Here is an 18,035-nt window from a genome sequence, read left to right as displayed (position 1 = left end):
ATAATGTCACTATTCTCATGTATTTGTCCGAATGTCCCTGCTGTCAAATGCACTTTATCAACAACATGCTTTTATGCTACTGCCAATACTGTTACTGTACTGATGTCATACTGTGCTAAATGTTTACACTAGGGTTTTTAGGGGTTACTTAGGTATTTCACTTTATAAACTATGCATGTGGAGGCTCCAAACGTAATTTCGTTGTTTTTTCTGTGACAATGAAAATAAATACTTGAATTGAATTGAAAGGTTTGCAGTCAAGGTTTAATATGATTAACCTGAATTGAAAAGTAAGATAAAGAAAGTACTTCCACATCCACACGGGTGATGCAGTGGATGGGTTTGGTCTATTTGTATGACACGCCGTCGATGTGCTAAAAAAAACAATTAGATCTGATGCATATCTAACTCTATTGATCGTCTTTCATGGTTCACATGCTTAACGTATTAGACAGGATGCAGCATAAAACTTATTGAACTTAACAAGTGATCAATAATGTAGCTCATTTAAGCTTAAATACACACGTTTTAACTGTTAAGTTCAGCGGTCAACAAAAATTACAGCTACCCAGCCCTCCTCTCTCTAGCAAAACCACTGTGACTGAATAGAAACTCCTTCTTAACAGTTCAACCTGTCACTTACCACATCCACGTCACTCCACGCTGCACATTACCATGACAACCAAATCATCTACCCAGTGATCATTACTCCAAACACGATTTATGGCTCCTACAGAAAGCAAAGTAAAATTAATTTATTTATGGTTGTGCTGCTTCAACATGAAATTATTATACTCTATGTTTCTAAACATGTGTGTGTGTGTGTGTATATGTATATATATATATATATATATATATATATATATATATATATATATATATATATATATAATTTATATACATATATACTCTGATATTTACAAGCCTGAAATACAGACTCATACTGCTTCATTTCCTGGAATTAACAAATTCCTCCTTTCTCTCCAGCACACAGTTCAGCTTTGACAGAGTATTTTCTGGCTCCTCCTTTTTCACAGATCTGACAGTTTAGGGATCGGTGTAATCTCTGTGCTGCAAACAGAGAGCTGACAAGTCAAACTACTGAAGATCAGTCTGTGAAAGTGAAAGAAGAGAAACTTGGGTTCGGCCTCTGTGACTCTAGGAAGAAGTGAATCCGATGAAACGCTGGTTCGTGTTGATCAGTGAAATATAGCAGCAAAGAATCAAGATGGATTCAGAAAGAATCTCTTGTTCCATTTGTCTGGATCTACTGAAGGATCCGGTGACTATTCCCTGTGGACACAACTACTGTATGGACTGTATTAAAACCCACTGGGATGAAGAGGATCAGAGGGGAATCCACAGCTGTCCTCAGTGCAGGAAAACGTTCATACCGAGGCCTGTCCTGGAGAAAAACGTCCTGTTAGCAGAGTTAGTGGAGGAGCTGAAGAAGACTGGACTCCAAGCTGCTCCAGCTGATCACTGCTATGCTGGACCTGAAGATGTGGCCTGTGATGTCTGCACTGGGAGGAAGCTGAAAGCCATCAAGTCCTGTCTGGTCTGTCCAGCCTCTTACTGTGAGAAACACCTCCAACCTCATTATGAAGCTCCACCATTACAGAAACACAAACTGGTGGAGCCCTCCAAGAATCTCCAGCAGCTCGTCTGTTCTCGTCATGATGAAGAGATAAAGATTTTCTGTCGTACTGATCAGCAGATTATCTGTTATCTCTGCTTAATGGATGAACATAAAGGTCATGAAACAGTCTTAGTTCCAGCAGAAAGAGCTGAGAAGCAGAAGGCGCTGGAGGTGAGTCGACAACAAATCCAGCACAGAATCCAGGACGGAGAGAAAGATGTGAAGCTGCTTCAACAGGAGGTGGAGGCCATCAATGGCTCCGCTGATAAAGCAGTGGAGGACAGTGAGAAGATCTTCACTGAGCTGATCCGTCTCATCCAGAAAAAAAGGTCTGATGTGAAGCAGCAGATCAGATCCCAGCAGGAAACTGAAGTGAGTCGAGTCAAAGAGCTTCAGGAGAAGCTGGAGCAGGAGATCACTGAGCTGAAGAGGAAAGACGGCGAGCTGGAGCAGCTCTCACACACAGAGGATCACAACCAGTTTCTACACAACTACCCCTCACTGTCAGCACTCAGTGAGTCTACACACTCATCCAGCATCAATATTCGTCCTCTCAGATACTTTGAGGATGTGACAGCAGCTGTGTCAGAGACCAGAGATAAACTACAGGACATCCTGACAGAGAAATGGACAAACATCTCACTGGCAGTCACTGATGTGGACGTTTTACTGTCTGAACCAGAACCAAAGAGCAGAGATGGATTCCTAAAATATTCAAGACAAATCACACTGGATCCAAACACAGCAAACACACATCTGTTATTATCTGAAGGAAACAGAAAAGCAACAAAAATGAATCAACAACAGTTTTTTTCTAGTCATTCAGACAGATTCACTTATTACTACCAGGTCCTGAGCAGAGAGAGTCTGACTGGACGTTGTTACTGGGAGGTGGAGTGGAGAGGAGGAGGAGTTGAAGTAGCAATCGCCTACAAGAACATCAGTAGATCAGGAAATTTGTATGAATGTTTTTTTGGATGGAACAACAAATCTTGGTCATTATGTTGTGAAACAGACAGTTACACATTTTGGCACAAGAGAGTCAAAACTCCAGTCTCAGGTGCTCCTTCCTCCAGAATAGGAGTGTATCTGAACCACAGAGCAGGTATTCTGTCTTTCTACAGCGTCTCTGAAACCATGACTCTCCTCCACAGAGTCCAGACCACATTCACTCAGGCGCTCTATGCTGGACTCTGGTTAGGACCAGAAACCACTGCTGAGTTCATTAAATAGAGAAACTACTGCAGCTTCAGGCAGGTTGTGTTTAGACATGATGGATTTTCTTCTGTTTGCTTTTATATATTTTCAAAGAACCGTAACATCTTAAATATTGTAAAGTTTATTAAATGCCTGAAACCCAAAAGTGTTTTCTAAAAACTCTTTTAATGAACTTCATGTCAAACCCAAACATTTAAAACAAAGAGTTAAAATAAAGAACTGGCCTCACTGCTCCAGTAACTTTGGGGTGGACTGAATGTTAAGATAAAATACATCTTCCTTCATTAAAATGTCAAAGAATTACATCAGTTTAATCAATTAATAGAACTTTACTTGTTCAGTTATTAATATTTGATCAATCTTGTGTTCTTTTTTCTTATTTTTTATGGATTTAATTGATAATTATTAGCTAATTATGATGCTGCAGTGATCAGTTTGTGAAATGATCAGAGTTTGAACCCCTGTTCTGTTGTTTGATACATTTTTAACGCTGCTCAACTAAAAAGATTTGTTCGGTTGCATATTTGATCTGAAACTCAAATTTGTGTCTGTGTGAGATATTCTAATAAAATCAATTTTTTAATTCTATTGATCGTGATTGACATAATTTCAATATTTTATAATGAAAATATAAAAAAATAAGTTTTCTGCAGATGCTGTAAAGGACACATCTGCTGGATTGGGATTAAAATGTGTTTTAAAAAGGAGCAAACTTAAAGCTGTTAGAATAATGCAGCAGCAAATATTTACACATGTGGATGGTTGTACAAACTTTATTTGCACACAGTGAACAAATCCTTTAATAAACAAAGATCCATCGGAGCTGCTGCTCCAGGATTCTTCCTTCTCCTCCAGGACCTCAGCACACCTCTGCAGGTAAAGACAGAGTGATTACCGGTGTTTGTCCACCACCACGTATGATTGAAATAGTCTCAGTTTTTTGTAGTAAAACATGAAAGTGTCTTAATATACAGCTAAATATCTGGTACTAAAATATTTTTTGTTCTCAGTAAAACACAACAGCTGTAGAAACTGCCTCTCATGTTCAGGACGTTTATCATCTAAATGTAGGGCTTGAAAAGAGTCAAAGTTTATAAATAAGCAGGATAAAGTGTTTTTGATCTATTTGGTTCACAGCTGTGACAAAACAGCTACGTGGCCAAACTAGAATTCAGTTACCAAGATACTAGTAAATTCTGATTTTTATGTGTAAAAACAAACATACAAACACAAGCATTAATTCCACAGATTAATGTCTTTGTCCTATTAAAAAGTATCAGTATTGGTATCGATGATACTAGTCCTGTATTTACTGGGTATCAGATCAATACCAAATCGTGCAGTATCACACACCACTAGTCTCCAACAAAGACTGAGATGAAAACCTGCCAACGGTGAAAACTGTTGATGTACTGAAAACATCTGAAGTTCATAAAAAATAAAAAACTCATAACTCTGTGACTTTATCTTTATGGGGCCAAGTTATGTGGGAATGTTTTGCTTCAGAACAGGCAGGACCCAACATGTCCTAATGTTCAGATCCAGCTCCATGAAGATGTTTATCTGAACCTGACAGGTCGGTGCAATTCCCAACTCACCTGATCTAGAATGGGATGAACTAAAACACCCAGTTCACTAAAAATTCACTGTTTTTCTATAATGTGCTTCAAGTTAGATTTAATTACACACAATATTTATCTCCATAGATCAGGACACACTTCTGGATTTTAAAGAACACAGTGATAACATGTTGAGAGAAGAAGAAGATGAATGGATATAATGACATGAACATTATTTATGATGTAGGGCTGGGTGATGTCGTCTATACCTGATAAACCAATATTTACTGGCTTCATCCTGATACACGATGTATATCTTGATGTTTTTAAATCTCCTCTAAAACACTTTGTACATGATGAATTCAGCATTATTATGAATAAAAGGACACCAGTAGGATGTCAGTAAATTCTGCAAAATTTAACTTCATTGTGATTTTTCGCTTGCAAAAAACTTTTTATTCTGAACCAGGGACCTGCTCTCATAAACTTAATAAAAACCATCAGGGGGTCACCCCAACCCCCAACATTAACCCCCACCACCCCAAGAAGATCAGGTTTAATTTATTTTCTATAATTACTTAATTAATATCTTATATCTTTTTATTCAATTATTTTATTTAAAAATATTTTCTTATTATTTATGTTAAGATCTATGTTTCACCAGACCACAGCAAAAGTAATCTAAGGTTCCCTTTCCTCTAGAACAGGTTTAGATTTTGTCCTTTTTATTATAAAAACTAAACAGCCTGATCTTTTTAAACATTTTTTAACATTTTTATCTTATTCTCATGTTGACATGTAATTATGTCTTGTCATGTCTCTACCTGCTGCCTGCACACAGGTGAGCTACATTCCCATCAGCAGCATCTGCAGTGATGTGGATTCTGCATCGGTCTGTGTGGTGAAAAAGGAAATGAGATGAAAGGAAAAGGGCTTTGTTGACCAGTAGATCTACATTCCTAGCTTTACATATTTTTTACGAGCTTTGATGGGTAGTGACCGAAAGAACAAGATCATCATACAAGAGACGGAAATGAGTTTCCTCTGCAGGGTGCCCAGAGACAGGGTGAGAAGGTCGGTCAGAGTAGGGTCACTGCTCCTCTGCTGCAAGAAGAGCCAGATGAGGTGGCTCAGGTATCTGGTTAAGATGCCTCTTGGACTCCTTCCTGGTGAGGTGATCTGGGTAAGTCCCACTTGGAGGTGACCCTAGGACAGACCCAGGACACGCTGACTACATCTCTCTGCATGGATGGATGGATGGATGGATGGATGGATTGCTAAAGGACCAGCATGGTCACACCTGGGTAAAGGAGGCAGACCTCAGGAAATACTGGTCTTCCCAAGAGAGATAGTGACAACTAGCCGACTATCTGGCTAGACATCGTCATGTGGTCTGTTGTGGAGAAAAGGGTGCAGCTCGTAGAGGCTCTATGATAGAGCTAAGCATTCCTTGGGCCGAGGGTAGGGCAGCAGCTCATGAAAGGAAACCTCTAAAGAGATCTAAGCTGGAACTTTATGCAAAGGTGCCATCACTTTTTCCAGGCAAACAGAAATTATGGGGGAAAGCCATTACCCTGGCAACCAGGAATATGGATGAGAAACTTGATCTCATCACATCCAGTGATTTCAAGCAGTATGACATATCAGACAGAAATGATCAAAACAAAGAAATTAAAGATAATTGACATGTTGTTTTTATAGATGTGTGTACATTTATACATTCAGAGAGAAATGCTCCCACATTTAATAAAATCACACATCTGGAGGGAGCTTGGCATGGAGCCACTGCTCCTCCATACTGAAAGGACTCAGCTGAGGTGGTTTACATAAGTTCATCATTAGTGAGTCATTGTGCAGAACTTCATAGGCTATTGGATCTATTTAATTTGGGTCAAGTGTGTTGCAGCAGAGACACATTGACAACCTGCAGGACACTGGCCAAGAGGTTCAGGTTTGCTGATCCCTGAGCTACACATTGATATCAGTGTCCAGGGTCTGTATATCTGTCACTCTGACCCTCACCAAGCAGACGATGAAGACTATGAATCCAAACGCTGACCTTGACAACCAGCTTTAAAAATTAAACATAGAATTTCAAAAGTAATGATTTATCTAATTACTGAATGAAATTATTATGGGGTTAACTATTGTACAGTTTAGTACTGTGTAATACATGGGGTGGCAGTGGCTCAGGCGGTAGAGCAGGTCGTCCAATGATCGGAAGGTCGGCGGTTCGATTCCCGCTCCCGCAGTCATCTGTCGTTGTGTCCTTGGGCAAGACACTTAACCCTCCTTGCCTCCAGTGTTGGCATCGCTGGTGTATGAATGTGTGGATGAATGTTCGGTGATGGTCGGAGAGGCCGTAGGCGCAGACTGGCAGCCACGTTTCCGTCAGCTTGCCCCAGGGCAGCTGTGGCTACACACGTAGCTTACCATCACCAGGTATGAGTGAGGAGTGGATGAATAATGGATTCACACAATGTAAAGCGCTTTGGGTGCCTTGAAAAGCGCTATATAAATCTAATCCATTATTATTATTATTATTATTATTAATACCAATCTCAGTTGTGGAGGCTTTGGTATGTTTGTCTTCCTGTGGTTGCTGACTGATTTATATTCTTTAAGAAGTCTGTTTTTTTTACTGTGGTTTTATCTTTTCATATTGCAGCCTGAGTCTGTAATAAAGATTGAAATGAATTAAATAAAACTATTTTAGCCAGAATGATCAAAAACTTCAAACATGCTGATTATGAGCAGTTCTGTCATTAATATCACACGATTCTCCATCACAATAACAAATAAAGATGGATACTTAACAATAGAGAAAATCCTATCTGTTGTTTTATTAACTTTAAAAATGAAAAAAAAATGTTTTTCAAATGTTTTTTCTGAAATAAATGTGATGAACAACTTAAGTTGTTTTAAAAGTGTATTTGAAATTTATCGTATAGTTTTCTGATATTTATTTCAACATTTTAGTCTTAAATCGGCGTATATGGAAAACATTGCTAATGATCATGTTATAAACGTAGTGATGCCTTGTTTGGTTAGCTGTTTGCAGACAATTCCAGTAGTTTGTTTAGCAACTAAATAAATAATTAAATATCTACATGAAAATGTTGAAGCTCCTTTAAACCATTACAGAAGTAAATATCAGGGTCCTGAATCAGAGCTAAAATTAAACCTGCGCTCTACTGGTGTTTTTACTCTTTACACCTAAACTCAACACTTGTTTCAGGTCCTAAACCAAGTCCAGCACAGAGCGGCTGAGTGGATGTGGTCTGGATGCAGCTCAGAGATTAGACCAGTCCCTAAACTGTCAGATCTTTGAAAGACAAAGAACCAGGAAACACCCTGCAGGGCTGTCGAACTAAACATATTGTTAATTCATATTAATAAGATGTTTGATTGTTGAATATTATTTATGCTGGTGTGAAGAGAACTGGACTTATTTTACTTGGTTCTTGCAGACGTTTCATCTCCTATCATAAAGGCTTCTTCAGCTCTGTTCAGGTCTCATTTTCTTTTACTTTTGTGTGACCAACATTGTCCTTTAAGATTTTAAAAGGTGTATTTACCTCTTGGATTTCAAACAATATGAGACTTAGACAAAAAACAGCCAGCCTTTGTCAGTCTCTCCAAAAAAAGCTCAGATTTGAGCGATGACACACTCAACATTGCAGGTCTTGAAACCTGGTCATGTAGTACTTTGTATTTTGCTACCATCTAGTGTTCAGCTGATGGTACTGCAGCTGACAGAAAGTAAATAACAGATCATGTTATTCTGAGTTTCCGTCATCAAATTAGTTCATACAAATTAAGTTTCAAAACTAGTTTCACTTAAAATCTAATCAGGAAAAATGTGTCTGTAAAGGTAAAAATGCAAAACCTGTAACCTCTAAAACTCAAGAAACAATATTTAGATAAAAACTTGATGTTGAAGGAAGAAAATCTTACTGACCATTTATTAATTTCTGTTTTAGATTTAGATTCTATAATCTGATTTTTTTTTTTTTTATCCACCCCCATCCACACAAAGAAGAAAATGAAAGAAAATCAACCATTTTTCTAAATCTCATGTTTCTCATTAGCAGGTCTCACTGTGAGAGAATCTCATGCAGGACGTCTTTATACTGCTGGACAGATTCTGTTCTAGTTCATTATTAATGTGTTTAATTGATGCAGAAACCTGTTTAAACTCCACCTGCTCTCAACGAATAACTAGCTGGTGAAAACAAATAACATGTGACTTTGATTTATCTCTTATATCTCTGACATTTCTGGGCTTATGGGGCCCTGGGCCCTTTGCTCTGTCCGCCCTGCATGGCCGGTGCCTGGCAGGGTCGACAGATGTCGATCTTGGCCTGCTGGGGCCTGTGCCCCGTAACCGTGGGGTCTCTGGCTGGAGCCTTCCTCTGCCACACAGAGGTGGCAGAGGAATGACTCGTGTGTCTGTTGGTGTATCCCAGCAAATATCTTATTACATAACAATCATCTATACTGAACCTTTCAGCCAATACTGATGTTACAATGTTAAAGATTAACATCGTGAACCACTTGGTCCTCAGTCTCAGACCCAGCAACAGCAGGTCCATCACTTTCCACGTGCTGTATTTATTTTCGTACTGTCTCACCACCTCGATCATCTGTTAATTAAGGCCTCAAAAAAGGCCCAAAGTCCAACAAGCCACACAGATCTTGAGAAATAATTATTGTGAAATTCCCTGTGTCTTGTCTTAGTGTCACTTCCTTTGTGTAGTTGAGTTGGTTCCTGGTTTATTTTAAAGTTTCTGTTGGTACGTTGAAGACCTATTAATAAACATTCTGTTACTACTGGGTGCTATATTTTATAATTAAACCTACACAATATGGGTGCAAATGAGTCTTTTGTCTTGCTGCCATGAATGTGGCAAAATTTTGCTTTGTTCCATCAAATCTCACTCCAAGGATTATTGAAAAGTTGGCAGCTCTGTATTTACAAGCTTTGTTCTCCATGTAGATTACAGATCAAACTGCTACCAGAGCAGGTGGAGGAAGCATGAAATACAGACTCATACTGCTTCATTTCCTGGAAATAACAAACTCCTCCTTTCTCTCCAGGATACAGTTCAGCTCTGACAGAGTATTTCCTGGCTCCTCCTCTTTCACAGATCTGACAGTTTAGGGATCGGTGTAATCTCTGTGCTGCAAACAGAGAGCTGACAAGTCAAACTACTGAAGATCAGTGTGTGGAAGTCAAAGAAGAGAAACTTGGGTTTGTCCTCTGTGACTGTAGGGAGAAGTGAATCTGATGAAACGCTGGTTCGTGTTGATCAGTGAAACATAGCAGCGAAGAAATAAGATGAATTCAGAAAGATTTTTTTGTTCCATCTGTCTGGATCTACTGAAAGATCCGGTGACTATTCCTTGTGGACACAACTACTGTATGAACTGTATTAAAACCCACTGGGATGAAGAGGATCAGAAGGGAATCCACAGCTGTCCTCAGTGCAGGAAAATATTCATACCGAGGCCTGTCCTGGAGAAAAACGTCCTGTTAGCAGAGTTAGTGGAGGAGCTGAAGAAGACTGGACTCCAAGCTGCTCCAGCTGATCACTGCTATGCTGGACCTGAAGATGTGGCTTGTGATGTCTGCACTGGGAGGAAGCTGAAAGCCATCAAGTCCTGTCCGGTCTGTCCAGCCTCTTACTGTGAGAAACACCTCCAACCTCATTATGAAGCTCCACCATTACAGAAACACAAGCTGGTGGAGCCCTCCAAGAATCTCCAGCAGCTCATCTGTTCTCGTCATGATGAGGTGATGAAGATTTTCTGTCGTACTGATCAGCAGAGTATCTGTTATCTCTGCTTAATGGATGAACATAAAGGTCATGAAACAGTCTTAGTTCCAGCAGAAAGAGCTGAGAAGCAGAAGGAGCTGGAGGTGAGTCAACAACAAATCCAGCAGAGAATCCAGGACGGAGAGAAAGATGTGAAGCTGCTTCAACAGGAGGTGGAGGCCATCAATGGCTCCGCTAATAAAGCAGTGGAGGACAGTGAGAAGATCTTCACTGAGCTGATCCGTCTCATCCAGAAAAGAAGCTCTGATGTGAAGCAGCAGATCAGATCCCAGCAGGAAACTGAAGTGAGTCGAGTCAAAGAGCTTCAGGAGAAGCTGGAGCAGGAGATCACTGAGCTGAAGAGGAAAGACGGCGAGCTGGAGCAGCTCTCACACACAGAGGATCACAACCAGTTTCTACACAACTACCCCTCACTGTCAGCACTCAGTGAGTCTACACACTCATCCAGCATCAACATTCGTCCTCTCAGATACTTTGAGGATGTGACAGCAGCTGTGTCAGAGACCAGAGATAAACTACAGGACATCCTGACAGAGAAATGGACAAACATCTCACTGGCAGTCACCGATGTGGATGTTTTACTGTCTGAACCAGAACCAAAGAGCAGAGATGAGTTCCTACAATATTCAACAGAAATCACACTGGATCCAAACACAGCACACACACTTCTGTCATTATCTGAGGGAAATAGAAAAGTAACTGATATGAATCAACAACAGTTTCATTCTAGTCATCCAGAAAGATTCACTCACTGGCGTCAGGTCCTGAGCAGAGAGAGTCTGACTGGACGTTGTTACTGGGAGGTGGAGTGGAGAGGAGAAGTAGTTTTTATAGCAGTCGCCTACAAGAACATCAGCAGAGCAGAAAAATCAGATGAATGTGCTTTTGGATGGAACAACAAATCTTGGTCAATAAGTTGTGAAACAGACAGTTACACATTTTGGCACAACAAAGTCCAAACTGATATCTCAGGTCCTCCTTCCTCCAGAATAGGAGTGTATCTGGACCACAGAGCAGGTATTTTGTCTTTCTACAGCATCTCTGAAACCATGACTCTCCTCCACAGAGTCCAGACCACATTCACTCAGCCGCTCTATGCTGGACTCTGGATAGGATTAGAAACAACTGCTGAGTTCATTAAATAGAGAAACTACTGCAGCTTCAGGCAGGTTGTGTTTAGTCATGATGGATTTTCTTCTGTTTTCTTTTCTGTTTTCTTTCAAAGAGCCGTAATGAGCCGATCTCTTGATTTCCTGCTGGTGACTGAAACTTGGATGAACGTTGGTGATTTATGCCCATTCTCTGAGCTCGTCCCTCCCGACTTATCTCGCTGATCCTTTAACCCCACAAGCTCCCTCTAGATCGCTGAAATCACTGACCTGTCACTTCCTGTTGTCCTGAGGTCCAGGCTGAAATGAAGAGGTGACAGAGCTTTTTTTGTTGTCACCCCCAAATTGTGGAACAGCCTCCCCGTTAATATGAGGATCTCACCAACTGTGGACATTTTTTAATCTTGTTTAAAAATTTCTATTCTCTTGCTTTTAAACCAGACAGAGTTTTGGCATTTTGGCTGATTATTTCTTTCATGCTTGTGTTTTCATAGTCTTTTATTTCTTTTATTTTCTGTTTTATCATTTATGCCCCCAAAATGTTATTTTAAAGTTCAGTCCCATTTTTATTCTTTGTAGTCACAGAGAGGCCCAACAGTCAGAGCCTCTAATGTGGATTTCAGTAACAAAACTATCCAACGTGTATCTAAAGTAACGCTCAACAGTGTTAAGTACATAATCTCATATATTTGTGATATATGTAGTGCATTCAGAAGCAGTCCCACTTTTCTGGAAGGTCAAGTGCATCTTAGACATCATGTGGAGTCTTTGTGGTAAAATGCTGCTTTTATGTTGCACAACCACCACATTTGCAGTCAGAGTTGATGAAATATGGACTTTACTGGAACTTCCAGGCAAATGACACCCAGTGGATGATATTTAATACGTTACAGTTTGAAAGTGTGTTTAAAAATGCAATAAATTATAAATAAATAAAATGAATAAATTCCAAATACTCAATGAATGTCTCAAAATATTATTTTATTATTAATATTTTATTCCCATGGATATAGTTCATTCATTATAAAACATAAATAAATAAAATAAAATAAAAAACGAGAGGAGGTGGGTGCATTTTCCACTTTCACCACACAACCTGGTTTGTTTGTCTCAGGGAGTCAGGAACCTCCAGAGTCCAAGTAGACACCTGCAGCGCTCTACATTCAGCCTTTAAGAACACAAAAAGATTATTATATATATTTTATTATCTTGAGTCATCCAAGCTCACTAAAATTAGAGCAATTCTTTTCTCTAGTTGATACTAAACTATGGGTGCACGTGTTTATCTGGAACTAGTTTCATTTAAAGGTCATTATTTTGCTGCCTGCTACAGATTAACAGGTTTGGTTCATTCTCAGTGTTTTAGAAAACAGCCATACACTAGAATATTTACTTCTACCACCTCAAGGTTTGATAAGCTAATAATGTCATTGGGATAAGTTTTAGCAAAAAACTAATAAAAGAAACTAATAATACTTAAGTATCACAAGGAGCCTTATATCCATAAAGCTCTTCAAGGGGGGTGAGTTAAAACATTTCCATGGCAGGGGGAGAACTTGTTTTATCTTTTATATATTTCCTACTTAATAAATTTGACTTCAGCATGTATTAGAAGCTGATTACGACACACATGTGGAAATGTGTGTGTAGTAAACCTTCTTATGGACTCTTTTCAACCTTTTGGATGTCAAATGAACAACTTAGAAAACAGCAGAGGCTGCAGCCGTGTATGAGAGGATAGTTCAGTGGGATGGAGACCTCGCTGAGGCACAACAAGCTGTGGGCTCAAATCCTACAGGTGCAGGTGATCAATTACGCTTCAAAACACCATGAATTTAAAGTTTCTTAATTCTTCTAAGAGTCCAGTCTGAAGAAAAGAGTGACAAGCTTCAATGTGAAAGTTGCACATATCTGGAAGAATAGCGCATGCTGGTAGGAGAACACTCTGGAGGCAGAAGGACCTGGGATTGAACTTCCTCATTCAGCACATCATTTTCACGTCCAAAATGGCCAAAATCAAAAGATAAAAGCACCATGAAAACAAGTTTGAGTGAAGGGTCCTTGGTGGCGTGGTGGGGTTGGCAGAGAACCGTAAGTTGCCAGTGGTGAAGCGTACTGTATTCTGGGGAGAGTACAAGTAAGGGTTATACTTCAGGAAAGTGAAACAGGCTTGAATTTTACTGGGACCAAAGTGTGTCAAGCTTTCTAATCATCATCTATAAGTGGCATAACATAACATGCTAACTTAAACACGACATGACTTTAGACAGTTACTGAAAGGAAGAAGCAGACCTTGATGACGACACATGACTGGCTTCTATAGGAAATTAACATAATACAAGAAATGCCTATATTAAAAAAACACACAGGGAGGAGGGGGAAAACCGGAACTGGAGGGGTGGGCGGGGCTTCTGCAAGAGTCTGCTGTGATTGGAGGGCGGGCTGTGGGTCCGGTCACAGCTGGTCCTTCTAGTAGCCGAGCTCAGTGAAGGACATTACCCCCCAAAGCTGCATCACCTCCCAGAACATCTGCTCCGCTACAAACCCACAGTGAAGATGTTTACTCAAACACAGCATCTTCTGATCATTGTGATCGATAACTGATCCTGTTATCTGCAGCTCACTCATCAAATAGTTCCTACAGCTGGATTTATATCTCGTCAAGCTTAGCGTTTATTCACAAACTCATTCATTCATTCGTTATCTACCGCTTTGTCTACAAATTGAGATGCTGGTTCTGTAATCGATTCGTTACCACTGATGATTGGTCTTCCGGGTGGGTTCTCCAAGTTCTTGTGTACTTTAGGAAGCATGTAGAATGAGGGAAGTCTTGGGCAGTTACAGCCCAAGAAGTCATGTTCTTTTTGTGAAATCCATTCTTCATTTTTCGCATGTCCAAGTATTTCCATAAGTTCAGTTTTCATTTGTTCTATTGGGTTGGACGATAAAGATTCATAATACTCATTATTAGTATTTTGACTTTTTCCATTAAGCCCTTTGTCTTAGAACTGTCATCTTTTATTCAGGACAGTACTTATGTATTAATGTTAGAGTGCGATGTGTGTCACTATAGACGTTCTCTGCACGCATGCGCCAATGTTTGTGTTCTGTGACTTGAGGCTAATAAAGAGAGTGGGACCTCTCACCTCAGTTAGTGGAGCTCTGTACATGAAGTTGAGGAGTTTAGCCGTGTGAGAGGAAGAGAGAACCACGAAGTTAGTTCATGCATACATGTCTCTAGAGTCTTTTGTGGTAGCACAACCGTTCGTATACATATGTGTAAAGGATGTCCACCTCAACGGGAACCTCGAGAGAGGAATCACGTGACCAATAGGAAACACCCACTATTGCTCTGCCAACAGTCTGTTTGCGTGTGTGTGTGTAACTGACAGTGTGCCTGTGACTCACATTTCCTCCCCATGCTGCTCGGCCTGGCTGGAGCTTCTCTTTCCGGGGAGGGGGGCAGAGAGGCTACATGGTCCAGGTACTCCTGGTTAGCCTTCTTGTGCAGCCTTTCAAATGGACTTTCAGATTCGTGGTTTTCTCTCCCACATATTGTACCACCTGCTTCTTCTACAAGACACTTTAATCTTTGACATGGTCATAATGAAAGAAATCCCAAATAGGACTCTCCTCGCCTTCTCCTAACTTTCTCCGTAGCATCACGCTAGCTGGCGCGGGCTGACACGCTGTTGACATATGACGTCACAGACCTTCAGGTGCCGTACGATGCAGACACCTGGCGTAAATCCGGCAGAGCGAAGTAAATAGATTAAAGTAAATAAAGTAAATAGGTGGTTGTCCCTGTGCCTTAGCCATAAGCACTCGCTGTCACACAGTCCCCCAAAGACCTAGCAGCCCACTAGTGCATCCACCCCTGGGTCCCGGCCCCTGGGGCTGGCTGGGTGATAGTTGGAGATGTTTGTCTGGGTCCAGCACACAAGCCTAAAGAATTTAGTGTATACTTAAGTAATATCTTGGAAACTGGTATTCATTCTCATTTCAGTCCATGTCCTAATCATCTCATTCTAAAAGAGAAATTTGCTGTCAAGATGCACATAAAGCCACTCAGCTTCTTAAATAAATGACACTCTTATTTAGCTGATAGTTCGCTTCAGCATGCTGATTATGATTCATTGGGGAAAAGGATATTTGAAAAGACAGAGGATAACAATAAAGTTGCCTTATCCATGGAGGATAAGCAGTGTATGGAACTGATGGACAAAGAGACGTTCATAAATGAAGCAGATAGTTGGGTGGTGTCTCTTCCTTTTTGTGTGCTGAGACTTCGCCTACCCAACAAAAGAGGATCTGCTTTAATCTGTTTTAACAACCTCTGTCATACTCTGGATTAAAAGCCTGAAATGAAGACCCATTTCTTGGCCTTTATGCAAAATATCCTTGATCAAGACCAAGGATGGAGAAAAATGCTGGTACCTTCCCAGTTTTGGAGTGTGCCATCCACATAAGCCTGGTCAAATCAGAGTTGTGTTTGACTCCAGTGCTCCACACCTTGGCATATTCTTGAGCGATGTGTTGCTGACTGGACCAGACTTGAAAAACAGCTTGCTGGGAGTATTAATGTGATTTAGATGCGAGCTGGTAGCTTTTACTGCAAATGTTGAACAGATTCTCCACAGTTTTATCATCAGAGAGGACCACAGGAACTTTCTCTGATTCTTATGGCTCAAAGACAATGACCCAAATAAAGATGTTGTGGCATACCGGATGAAAGTTCATGTATTTGGCAATCAGCCTTCCCCAGCAGTTGCAATTTATGGGTTACGTTGAGTTGCTATACATGGGGAGGATGAGTTTGGAGAAGAAGCCAAGCAGGTCATTCAGGAACTTTTTATGTGGATGATGGGCTTAAATCACTGTCACCTGCATCTTGGGCCATCAATCTCCTGAAAGCTGCACAAGGTATGCTTTCTGTTTCTAACATCAGGCTCCATAAAATTGCATCTAGCTGTCCAGAAGTCATGAATTTATTTCCATCAGCTGATCATGCAAAACAACTAAAAGACCTTGATATTGACTCACCTCCACTGCAACGCAGTCTTGGATTAAGCTGGAATTTTGTACATGACACATTCACGTTTTGTGTAGCCAGCAACAACAAGCCATTTACAAGGAGAGCTCAACCATCAACAGCCTTTTTGATCCACTTGGTCTTGTGGCTCTTGTTACAATTCAAGGAAAATTTTTGCTAAGGCAGCTCACTAATGATAACAATGAGTGGGATCTTCTGCTCCCAGCTAAAAAGGAGGTAGAATGGACAGCTTGGAGAGATTCTCTGCAAGAGCTGGTACAGTTTGAAATCCCTCGAGCTTACACTGCAGTCTCTGTTTCCACTGCCCAGCATACAGAGATCCTCATCTTTTCAAATGATTCGGTAAAGGCGATTGCAGCTGCAGCTTATCTGAAGGTAATAGATAAGGATGGACAATGCCATCATGGGGAAAGCTAAGATAGCGCCTGTATCTGTTTACACCATTCCCAGGCTTGAACTGCTGTTTCTGTTGGTGCTGCTGTTTTAACAGTAGTGTTTGCAGAGTTGGTGATGAGTGAACTGGATATCAGACCCAACAGGCTGCATTTCTACACCGACAGTAAAGTGGTTCTAGGGTACATCTGAAACAATACCAGGAGGTTCTATGTGTACGTCAGCAATAGGGTGGAAAGGATAAGGAAATCATCACGTCCTGAACAGTGGAAGTATATCTGAACTGAACAAAATCCTGCGGATGTTGCAACCAGATCAGTGACTGCAGCTCAACTCTTGAGTACTATCTGGCTCACAGGCCCAGATTTTCTCTCATGTCCTGTTGGATTAAATGTAACCTTTTACATGCCTAAGTGTGTGGGCTGTACACAGTGAGGTGATCAAATCATTGGATACATCGAATTTCAACAATGCACTACACCATTTCTTTGCAGTGTGTTGTCCTGTGGAGATTATCCCTTCTGATTGTGGTACAAACTTTAAAGGAGCCTGTAGAGTTACACTTCCTTCGAGATGAAATTGGCATCTCCAAGTACTTAAGTGAAGAGGGGTGAACTTGGCTGTTTAACTCACCCCACTCCTCACACATGGGAGGCGTGTGGGAAAGAATGATTGGGATTTCCAGATGAATCTGTACACCTCTTCTTCCATCATGATCTTTTGACTATGCCGATTTGCATCGACAACAATGGAAACTTCAAACGTATAACTTTCATGTTTTCTTGTATTTAGACTTGCTTAGTTTCTAATAGTGGTATTTTATACAATACCAGACGAGGAGTGTGATGTTACATGTTTTATGTATGTCCAATGTTTTAGTACCACCCGGTGACTGTGTGGAAAGCAGACAGCTCATTTCAGTTATATATATATATATATATATATATATGCACACACACACACACACGCACACACACACACATATATATATATACATACATACACATACACATGTATATATATATATATATATATATATATATACACACACATACACACTAATGAAGAAGATATGTTGGAATTAATCCAAGTAGAGCCTTGTATATCTGAGACAACCTGTCAAAGAAACTCATAGAGTCACTCTGCTTTGGAGTAAAGCACAATGGTGAGTGAGACTGTTAAAGTAAGCAGAGGTGTTGACATCTTAAAGATCCTGTTTTAAAC

At 40.3% G+C, this 18,035-nt stretch overlaps 4 protein-coding genes across 5 annotated transcripts in view; 2 read left to right on the top strand and 2 right to left on the bottom strand.

Moving 5' to 3' along the window:
- LOC121639776 overlaps window positions 1-18,035 on the bottom strand; it is a 565,698-nt gene that overhangs the window by 328,309 nt on the left and 219,354 nt on the right. The window lies entirely within an intron of this gene.
- Window positions 1-18,035, bottom strand: part of LOC121639814 — an 882,884-nt gene that overhangs the window by 665,735 nt on the left and 199,114 nt on the right. The gene's annotated exons all lie outside the window — the stretch shown is intronic.
- Window positions 1,099-3,445, top strand: LOC121639750 (tripartite motif-containing protein 16-like). Its single transcript, XM_041985216.1, has one exon. It carries the CDS (start codon window positions 1,229-1,231, stop codon window positions 2,870-2,872), a length of 1,644 nt encoding a protein of 547 aa, XP_041841150.1. The 5' UTR covers window positions 1,099-1,228; the 3' UTR covers window positions 2,873-3,445.
- On the top strand, window positions 9,684-12,277 carry LOC121639749 (tripartite motif-containing protein 16-like). Its single transcript, XM_041985215.1, has one exon. It carries the CDS (start codon window positions 9,758-9,760, stop codon window positions 11,399-11,401), a length of 1,644 nt encoding a protein of 547 aa, XP_041841149.1. The 5' UTR covers window positions 9,684-9,757; the 3' UTR covers window positions 11,402-12,277.

This window comes from Melanotaenia boesemani, chromosome 5 (assembly GCF_017639745.1).
Source record: "Melanotaenia boesemani isolate fMelBoe1 chromosome 5, fMelBoe1.pri, whole genome shotgun sequence".
Lineage (NCBI taxonomy): Eukaryota > Metazoa > Chordata > Actinopteri > Atheriniformes > Melanotaeniidae > Melanotaenia > Melanotaenia boesemani.
The sequence above is the reverse complement of the archived record's forward strand: the minus strand, read 5'-3'. Positions and strand labels throughout refer to the sequence as shown.